Here is an 11,070-nt window from a genome sequence, read left to right as displayed (position 1 = left end):
TTAAACTTTTCATATGCACTCTTTTTTATAAAATTCTTACATTTCCCACAAAGTTTTGTGTCATAATTTTTTTATATATTGTACTTAATTTAATATACGTTTATTACGTATTATTAAATTTTATTAAATACATGATCAAAGAAAATGTTGGTCGCATGTTTAGAAACAAATTTTAGTTAGGTTAAAATTATCATAGAGCATATATGCACTTATCTATCAAATTTTCAGGTCGGAATAAATATTATATAAAACCATGCAAAAATTTCAATATAAAAAACAAAAGATGTATTCTTTTAACATAAAAATGTGTTAAATGTAAATCTACTAAATTAAAACAAAGTAAAATGAAATCTGCTAATTACCAAATTTAGGAAGCAATAAGACAGTTTTATATATTGATTAACACATTAAAAGATTATGTTAAAAATTCCGAAGTGAACCTAATCAATTTTCAGGAACATATTATTGGTTTTTACAAAATTAATGCCAGTACATTAAAACATAAATTATAAAATGATTACGTTAAAATTGTAGAAATAGAATTTTAAACAAATTTTTTTTTACCTAATTTTTATTTGGACTCGATCGAATAAAATTAATTCGAATTTAATATGATCCGTAATCTAAAATTTTAAGCAGAAAAATTACCTGATTCTTCAAACTACATTACAGTGAACTCTGGCCTCCTAATTCTACAAAAAAGCAGAAAAATGTATAACTTTGGAGGGTAAATAACGGATACTATAGTATTGTCAAGTAAAATGAAAAATATAGTAGCAACTTGACCTCACTATAAACTTGTCATTGTATTCAGTTGTATTTTAACGACAGCAGTGCCGCCATCTATTCGAGCTTCGTTTTCAGTACACGAGGTTGTATTTTTGATGTCATGATCTGTAGAATATGAAAATAAATAAAATTGGTTTCAAAAATGCTACCAGTTATGCAACTTGTTACAGATCAATTAAAGCGACGTAATACTTTAATGTTACCATCATTGTTAAGGTCTTTATTAATGTATTTTTAGAATCATTCATATAACCAACAATTTTCAAAACGATTACATCAACTTTTTTATGTTACAATTTTTAGACAATTAAGTCCTAGGGCAGGATTTACGCAAAGTGTTCGAAGAGCACGAAATACAGATAAATCAGTATCATCGTTGTTTCAACCTGAACCTGTGAAATCAACCCCGGATCTGAATGTTGGTGCCGAATTAACTGGTGCTTTGAAAAAACGTGATGTTGTACAAATTTTAAGTACTTTTGCAAAAACGAGTTCAGTTAAAGAGTTAAGTGCAAAACATGGATTAGATGGTAATTAGTATTATTTACATTCTGTATCATACATTTATATTGTTTATAAATTGCTTATTCTGAAAGTAACTTTTAAAAGATGCAAAGTTTTCTGTTTATGTTAGTATCAGATCAAGCAGTCAAAAATCAATAATGTGGATACAAACTAATATTATAAAATTGATGCATAAGTTGCAACATGTTTCGGTGTATAAATGAGCCCTAAAGTTGAGAAATTAATTTATTGTTTTTGGTTTTATATTTTTTCTCTTTTTTCAGATGCAATTTTTAATTCAGCTATGGGACATTTTCGTCGATTTTGTGTGGAATCTAAGACACTTCCAACAGATCTGCATATTATTATAAGTGACATTAGTCGAAATGCTGGAAACATTACAGATATATTTCCATATTTTTTACGTCATGCCAAACAAATGTATCCACACCTTGATTGTTTAGAAGAGTTAAAGAAAATCAGTGATTTACGAAATCCTGCTAACTGGTATTTTGATATAACATTTATATAATGCTTATATTAAACTAATTGAAGTATTTTCTCACTTTTACTACTAATATTAGGTATCCTATAGCAAGGTCAAGGAAGAGAAAACTTATATTTCATTCTGGACCTACAAATAGTGGTAAAACTTATCAAGCTTTAAGACGTTTTATGTCAGCAAAAAGTGGCGTTTATTGTGGGCCATTAAAATTGTTAGCTGCTGAAGTTTTTAACAAATGTAATCAAATGGTCAGTAGTAAACAATTATTTTTAAAGAACTTTATTGATTTAGCATATATAATTTTAGGGTACTCCTTGTGATTTAATAACAGGGGAAGAACATAGGTATGCAAAAAATGCATCAGCTCCTGCAAATCATATATCATGTTCTGTAGAAATGGTAAACATACAAAATACTTGTAAGTCTGATCAGTTATATTGAAATAATATCAGCAGAATCTGAATATAGGAACTATTTTGATACAATATTATTAAATATTTTTAATAATTATTATAGATGAGGTTGCTATAATTGATGAAATTCAGTTGATACGTGACCTTACTAGAGGTTGGGCATGGACAAGAGCTTTTCTTGGAATTGCTGCAGATGAAATACATTTATGTGGTGAAAGTTCTGCCATTCCTATAGTATGGTTTATACTTTTATTTCATAAATTATTAAAATAACTAAATTATTAAAATAATTTAACATATTATATTTATTATTGGAATAGATAGAGTCTATATGCCTAACAATAGGTGAACAATTAGAAGTGAAAACATATAAACGATTGACTAAGCTTGAAATAGAAAATATAGCGCTTCGTTCGTTCTGCAATGTTCAGGCAGGAGACTGTATAGTATGTTTTAATAAAAATGATATATTTACGGTATCAAACGCTATTGAAAAACTGGGAAAGAAAGTGGCAGTAATATATGGCAGTTTACCACCAGGTACAAAACTTGCACAGGCTGCAAGATTTAATGATCCCAATGATCCTTGTAAAATATTAGTTGCAACAAATGCAATAGGAATGGGTTTAAATTTGTAAGTTTATAATTAAAAATTGTTTCTTTATTATATAATATAGCATTAAAAAAAGATGTTAATATTATTTCAGACATATACGCAGAATAATATTTTATTCTCTGACTCAGCCAGGTCTAAACGAGAAAGGCGAAATAGAAGTCAGCTTAATTTCTGTGTCATCTGCATTACAAATAGCAGGTCGTGCTGGTCGTTATGGAACACAGTGGGAGACAGTAATGTGCAATTAAATTTATATAAGAATAACTTTATAATAAGTATGACATTTAATACTATTAATTACTTGTATTATATTCTAGGGTTTTGTTACAACTTTTAAATACGAAGATCTTAATGTCTTGAAACAGTTATTGCAAAAGACTCCAGACGAAATAGAGCAAGCTGGACTTCATCCAACACCCGATCAGATTGAATTATATGCTTACTATTTACCAAATGCGCCATTATCAAATCTCATTGTAATATTTAATTGTTTATATCATTTATAGCTTAATTTAAAAATGTAAAGCAGAATTTTTTTCCAGGACATCTTCATTGCACTATGTAGGCTCGATGATTCTTTATATTTTATTTGTAATTTGGACGATTTTAAATTTGTCGCGGATATGATAGAACATATACCTTTACCTCTTCGGACGAAATATGTATTTTGTTGTGCACCAGTTAATAGAAAAGTTCCATTTACGTGTAATATGCTTTTAAAGGTGAGGTAAAAGTTTATTAATATTTGTGTGCTAAGCGGCAATACTATACTTACTTGTATATTTTACTTTGTTCTGTAGTATGCCCGACAATGTAGCAAAAACACTCCAATAACTATTCAATGGTTGTGCCTTCAAATTCAATGGCCTTCGAATGTGCCAATAAATCTTGTCGAACTTGTGAGATTAGAAGCTGTATTTGATGTATTAGATGTATATCTTTGGTTAAGGTAGCCGTATGATATATCCTACTTTTCATCGAATACTTTAAGTTTTAATACTATTTATAATTTGTACAGTTATCGAATGCCGGATATGTTTCCTGATACCGATGGAGTCAGGAATTTGCAAAAAGAATTAGACAAAACTATTGAAGAAGGAGTTCGAGTAATTGCAAGACTGTTCAAAGCAGGTATAATTAATAAAACAATATGTATATGTTATTTATTTAAAAATAGGTTAAGCAACAATATTTAATTTTGTTATATAGGTCTTTCAGGAAAATCGACAGAAAGGTCTGAGAAGATACAACCTAATGGTAATTTATTTAATATTATATATATTAATCTTTATAAAAAATATTATAAATTTGGCATATAATAATCTATTTTACAGAACAATCGCTAGGAAAAAATACGTTAGCTCGTTCATTAATATCACGAGGTCTTTTAACGCCGAAGATGTTAGAACAATTAAAAGTAGAGTGGTCGACGGTAAGGAGCATAATTTTAAAAAATTTCTAATTATTTTTCTTTATTTATTATTACTACAATTTAAAAAATTTCCATAATAATTATTAATATGAAGATAAACAGAAATTTAAAATTATGTATTTATAAAATTTCATATTTGCCAATTTCAGGAAAATAGCAAAGGAAAAACAGTGAACAAAAACTACGAACATAATTCATTTATATCCAAATTTCGCAGATGAAATACATATTTAGTGTTATTACAATTCAATTTATATAAAAATTATAAAGTCATATATTTATATGTACACATCTTCATTTAAAATAAGAATAGATAATGTCGAAGTATTTTCAATTAAAGAAACTTTTTTTTTTTTAATAATATTGATTTCCAAATCCTTGATAAAAAAAGTCTTCTCTTTAAATAATAATGTACATTGGTATAAAGTAAATGAGACATGTATATAAGAATTTCACTCTTTTAATTTTATTTGAAATTATTGTTTCAATATTTTTACAAATTCATATTTGTGATTTCGTTTTCTTATACGCTTAGATTTTTGGCGGAGAGAATGTATTTCTGAGTGGTTTGTTATAAATATGGAACGATTACATGGAAAAGAGAAGAAACTTTTTGTTTGATCTTGTAGTGTATGAGATAGAGAAATGCATCTTGTACATCTTGACAAGTCATTATTCACTAGTAATGGGCATGAAACATGCCTCCATTTTATACCATCTTTATAAGCATTTTTAATGTAATTAATATCCTTAAATCTTTCAATATCGTATATACCTACATAATATATAACAAAATTTAATATTTGATATTAATATTAATTAAGAAGTACAAAATATAAATACCTTGACAGACAATCCTTTGATCAAATTCATCAATAAGTTCTTCTATGTCTATTAAGTTTTGTACTTTTAAATGTTTCCCCTCTCTTATGAGATTGTGAAGTAGTGGGTTAAATTCTTTATTTACAGCAGCACAATGTAATACCATATCACTCTTTATAAACACTTGTTTCTCAGCAAAAGGCATTCCACTCTTTGTCATACCCATATATAAATATACTATTGTTGTTGTGCGGCCTTTAGATGTAACCAAACAGGACCACCCACGTGGTAATAATACTTCTGTACATACTTCAAGTAGATCTTCAAATAACATTTCATTTTTATCAGCATCATTGTACATATTATCTAACTCATCATAATTTAAATTATCTGTCTGACTTTCTACGTATATATTCTCTGTAGAATTAAAATTGTTATCTGTTGATTTTTCCTTATGAAGAATTTCTTTTTTTATTTTATGGTTTGACATTGATTCGTCATCTTCATTGGAGGTATCACAACTTTTGAATGAAGAATCTAAAACTTTGTTAGATGCATTAGAATAAAAGTCTTCTTTACAGGTTTGATTTTGTCCTTCCTCTTCATCAACTTTTACGTCTTCTATCAAGTTTACATCATCAGAAAAACTTCCTTCTTTTAGGCTCATTGTTTTATTCTGCTTTGTTTGGCATGAATTTTGTTTTGAGGAATCTTTCATTTTGGGATTATTGTACGACACATTATTAACATTTGAACCGTTTTCTGAGAATTCTGTATCATTTTGTGAATTTCTTTTAGAAGTATGATTATAATCTACAAATTTATGAGGAAGTTCATATAATGATGAAATTTTGTAATCTTCATTGTAACTTATTTGTATCTTTCCTTCAGTTCTAGGTATCAGAAAATCTCTTTCTTTCTTTGTCAAATCAGAACTTTTTTCAGATTTATATGGTGAGTAACAATTTATATTTACATCAAAATCATCAGAATGTTCCTGAGATTGCGTGTTTTCTTCAAGATGATAATTTCTGCCGGGAACAGCCCCTGGTCTTAATCTACATTTCTTATATTTAATCTATGAAATTAAAAAACATAAATAAGAGTAATAAACTGCAATTGTAATATTATCAATGCAAAGCTAATAAAACTTACAGTTACAACATGTGGTGGCACTCCGCTAACCCAATGTGTAATGATATCATCTTTGTGAAAATGTTTGCTACAAACATATGTATCATCGGTAACACAATAATTTTCAATGGCAATTGCATCTTGCCACTTTTTACGTAATTCAGGATCCTTAGGAGCTGAGAAAAAACTATAAGTATTCCTGTAATTTGTTTCTTTACACAACACACATTTACGCGTCATAATGACACTACGAATGGTACTTTCGCGTTATTGTACTTAAATATTTACAGTATTACAATTTGTATTTGTTTATTATATACATCATATGTTATGCATATGCATATAATTGCTTTGGATATTTTAATTCACTGAAAATCATGTAGGTTATAATGTTTGTATTAAAATTTCAGTTAAAAGAAAATCGTAATTACTTTTAACTTTGATATCATTTATTATTATTCATATGAAATTTTCAGTTAGCTATGTACGTTAAACTCGTTCGCTGGTCACATTGTTTTAAATAACTGTTTCATATGAAGCGTGTTTTTACTCAAGTATGTTCTTCGATAAGAGATACCAATACTAAGAGTTAATTTTGCAACGCATTTTGTGCATTTAGCATGTCAGAATATTTTCAACAGAAAATGTCAACGGGTTAGCATGCAATATTTTAAAACGTTCTTGCAACATTTCAAAATGCCTTATTTATTTGGATCCGAACTTTTACAAGATTTTTATCGCCCTCTAGTGACAAAGTTTTACATAAAAGTAAACTAATCAAATTTTATGAAAAGTCAGTTATAAAAAAATAATCTATTTGCTTATCAGCGATAAAAAATTTTTTTCTGATTTCCTTTATGTTCTCCAATATTATTTCTTTAGTAGTAGCTTGTATTCATTATCAGACGAGTTTTTATTTATTTTGCGCAAATTAGTTTTCATTGGCTTGAGCACTCTTTGTAATCAAACGCAATAGTATGCAATGGACATGCGCAATTGTACTCCATTCTAAAAGAGAAGAAACTAGACGGCATTTTGCGCAACTTGGAGTCTAGGGATTTTCCTAATCACAATAGCGATGCCTTTCTATAGTTTTTTTATCTTCGTGATCATATACTTGGTGAGAAAAAAGGAAGGAACAATGAGAGCAGTTGATAACGTGCTAAATGTACAACAATATTATATAAATATTAATCACAAATTAATACAATTGTTAAGAAATAATCAAAATATTAATTATAAACATAACAAAGATACTTTTTGATATTACATGTTATAATTCTTTCAATACGTTATAAAACATTGTTTTATTTTAACTTTCTGAACGTGTCGCCAGATGGGAGTTCATTCAACTCTGCTCCTTTATTCAGAGGTTTGACCATCTGTTTTTGAAAGCAACCCTTCGAACATAGAGCATTTCGATTGGAGGAGAATCACATTTATGCTCTCTATTTCCATATCGAAAAATTTTCCAAGTTGACGTTGAATGGCGACTAAATAAAGTGGTTCACTTAATCCGATCAATTTGGTGTACCACGAGGAAAATGACAGTGGTCGTGTAATTTACATAGTCTAAAGTACAAACAAACTGTGTAGTGAATAATTATGTGACTGAATGTAAAGGGGTACCATAAAAAAAAGATGTTTCATTACGAATATGAGAAACGGCTGTTGAAGTCAAACAGTGAGAGCCATATAGATAGTCTGGCTGGTTCTGGACTCCATTCATCGGCATATTTTTCGCCAAGTAAAATGATGAATAATAGTTTCGATCGGTTCATACCAACACGATCAGGCAATAATTGGCAGACAACTTTTTCAATGATATCAGAGAATAGTCGAAATGGTATAGTCACGAAAAAAACTCGCGAAAATGGGGAAAGCAATCGCGATGGAATTGCTTACTCGTGTTTACTGAAAAATGAATTACTTGGAGCAAGTATAGAAGATGTTAAAGGACAATGCGAAGAGCGAAGAATCTTATCACCATTAGTTACCAAAAATCTCTTCAAGTATGTTACACCCACGAAAGACCACACATTACTTGATCAGAGTTCACCTTATTCATTATCACCATTAAGTTCTAAAAGTCAGAAGCTCCTGAGGTCACCAAGAAAGGCAACAAGAAAGATTTCCAGAATACCTTTCAAAGTGCTTGATGCACCAGAACTGCAAGATGATTTTTATTTAAATCTTGTTGATTGGTCATCTCAAAATGTTCTTAGCGTTGGCTTAGGTAGTTGTGTCTACTTGTGGTCTGCCTGTACCAGTCAGGTGACTAGACTGTGCGACTTGTCCAGTGATGGTAATAGTGTAACATCAGTTGCTTGGAATGAAAGAGGAAATTTGGTTGCAGTTGGTACTCATTTAGGGTACATTCAAGTATGGGATGTAGCTGTGAGTAAACAAGTAAGCAAGCTACAAGGACATAGTGCAAGAGTTGGAGCATTGGCTTGGAATGGTGAAGTTTTATCATCTGGCAGCAGAGACAGGTTAATATTGCAACGAGATGTTAGAACTCCTTGTGTCGTCAGTGAAAGACGTTTGGGAGCACACAGGCAAGAAGTTTGTGGATTAAAATGGTCTCCAGATAATCAGTATTTAGCCTCTGGTGGCAATGACAATCGTCTTTATGTGTGGAACTTACATTCTCTCTCACCAGTACAAACATACACGGAACATCTGGCTGCAGTTAAAGCTATTGCGTGGTCTCCACATCATCATGGTCTATTAGCCTCTGGAGGTGGTACAGCAGATAGATGCATCAGATTTTGGAATACATTAACTGGTCAACCAATGCAGTGCGTTGATACTGGTTCTCAAGTTTGCAATTTGGCTTGGAGTAAGCACAGCTCAGAACTAGTCAGTACACATGGCTATTCCCAGAATCAAATTTTGGTTTGGAAATATCCAAGTTTAACACAAGTTGCAAAATTAACAGGACATTCTTATAGAGTTTTATATTTAGCAATGTCACCAGATGGTGAAGCTATTGTAACTGGTGCTGGGGATGAAACTTTGCGTTTTTGGAATGTGTTCAGCAAAGCACGTAGTCAAAAAGAGAATAAGTCTGTGCTGAACCTTTTTACTAGCATTCGATAAATTTATATAAATAAATAATAGGTTTATGTGTAATACACATACATACATTCACTTATACATGTACATATATACATACATAATATTACAAATAAAAATGTGTATATATGTGCATATATGCGTGCACGCACACATACATAAATGAAAACATAGTATTCTGGAAATTTACATTATGTGCAACATATATAACATATATATATATACACATACGTACACACAAAATAATTTACAAATGTTTAGTTGCAAATAAGGATTTGAATATATTTAGTTACAGATAAGAATTGAAATTTATAAGCTAAATTTTTATATGCACAGCCTTTAATATAATTAATTTTTATGTGCAATAAGTTACTAATCATGAAAACATGCCCTTACAAGGAAAAGTAAAGCTAATATTATTTTATGCATTTCTTATACAGATTTTTTTTTTATACATGCTGCTTTAAAATCTTATTTGATCAATACATTGTCTATTTCATATATAAAATATATATATATTTTTTTATTTTTTTGTTTTATAATATGTTGATTTTAAAAAAGATTACTTATACATTTATATATTTTTTTTTTATTATAGCAAAATTTAAAATGCATTGATAACTTGTATTCACTTAATATACATTGTTTATTGTGTAATATAATGCAGAAAATGAGTAAGGTCATCTGCAATTTTTAATTGCAATATTACATGTAGTTCCTTTCAAGGGCATATTATATTCCTGTGAGACTACAGATTAGTCTTCAGAAATGTATAGGCTGATTAAATTTTAAAACGATTATATAAATCCTTAAAGACTATCTCTGTAATTTTTACAACCTTAATGAAATTAATTATATATAATATCTAGAAAGAAGGTTGTGTCTTAAATACTGAAATATTTTTCTTTTTAAATAATATATTAATTTATATTTTGCAGTTAGCAAATTGTACAAACAAATTGAAATGTGAGCTATAAAATAAATTCACTTATTTATACAAAAACAAAAAATAATATATTATATTGCTATATTTACCTACATATATATTCAAAAAGAAATTGAAAACATAATTAATGCAAAGATAAAAATTCTAGTTAACTACAATTTGAAATTTATATTGTATAGGTCTTAATAATTATGTATAATCTATTTTCAAAAAACCTTTAAACAATACTTTGAAGTATATGTAGAAGGAAATAAATATATTCTGACATTAAATAATGTGATTTTTTATAAGTAAGTTATTGTATTATATCTTTCACAATATTTCAGACATTGAATAATGCATATCTATATAATAAAATCCGGAACTTATTAATGTTTTCCTTTTAAATGTTATTGTGACTATTTAAACTGTTAATAGCACAATATTGTTTAAACTGAAAACGTTAATGGGTGTAACTTATATTTTATACAAAATATAATTATACAAAATCAGTTTAGATATAGAATATTAAATGCTATGATGTATTTGAAGGAAGTACACTTAGTTTATAAAATTATGTTAGACAATATTTTTGTTTGATTTAAATATACATATGTAACTCTCTTAGGCTACCAGAACCTAAATTCTGAGATTATTATTTACAGAAAGTTTAATAACAGTATTTGTAATAGAACTTAATACTTTCATTATATCTAATAGTATTTTGTGTTACAAAATATAGTTAATATAGTAATATTGTTTATTTATAATGGTATATAATTTTAGAAAAATAATTATACACAAAATTTGTGGTTCAATCCAATAAACTGAAAGTACCACTTGTTTAGCATT

General features: G+C 28.5%; 3 protein-coding genes across 3 annotated transcripts; 2 read left to right on the top strand and 1 right to left on the bottom strand.

Annotated features, from left to right (window-relative positions):
• Positions 1–848: 848 nt before the first annotated feature.
• On the top strand, positions 849–4,602 carry Suv3 (Suv3 RNA helicase). Its single transcript, XM_003703650.3, has 15 exons — positions 849–1,005; positions 1,093–1,319; positions 1,578–1,800; positions 1,878–2,046; positions 2,105–2,216; positions 2,315–2,445; positions 2,532–2,845; positions 2,919–3,060; positions 3,145–3,303; positions 3,370–3,549; positions 3,628–3,776; positions 3,846–3,958; positions 4,037–4,084; positions 4,162–4,259; positions 4,409–4,602. Exons 1-15 carry the CDS (start codon positions 932–934, stop codon positions 4,478–4,480), a joined length of 2,211 nt encoding a protein of 736 aa, XP_003703698.1. The 5' UTR covers positions 849–931; the 3' UTR covers positions 4,481–4,602.
• A 101-nt stretch (positions 4,603–4,703) lies between these two features.
• LOC143263889 (uncharacterized) lies at positions 4,704–6,455 on the bottom strand. The gene is made up of 3 exons (XM_003703498.3): positions 6,237–6,455; positions 5,103–6,159; positions 4,704–5,034 (listed from the first exon to the last, which is right to left on the bottom strand). Exons 1-3 carry the CDS (start codon positions 6,453–6,455, stop codon positions 4,736–4,738), a joined length of 1,575 nt encoding a protein of 524 aa, XP_003703546.2. The 3' UTR covers positions 4,704–4,735.
• Positions 6,456–7,552: 1,097 nt separating this feature from the next.
• fzr (fizzy and cell division cycle 20 related) lies at positions 7,553–9,601 on the top strand. Its single transcript, XM_003703651.3, has one exon. It carries the CDS (start codon positions 7,857–7,859, stop codon positions 9,315–9,317), a length of 1,461 nt encoding a protein of 486 aa, XP_003703699.1. The 5' UTR covers positions 7,553–7,856; the 3' UTR covers positions 9,318–9,601.
• The last annotated feature ends 1,469 nt before the right edge of the window (positions 9,602–11,070 follow it).

Source organism: Megachile rotundata, chromosome 15 (genome assembly GCF_050947335.1).
Source record: "Megachile rotundata isolate GNS110a chromosome 15, iyMegRotu1, whole genome shotgun sequence".
Classification (NCBI taxonomy): domain Eukaryota; kingdom Metazoa; phylum Arthropoda; class Insecta; order Hymenoptera; family Megachilidae; genus Megachile; species Megachile rotundata.
Note: the sequence above shows the minus strand (reverse complement) of the source record. Positions and strands in the feature narration are given on the sequence as shown.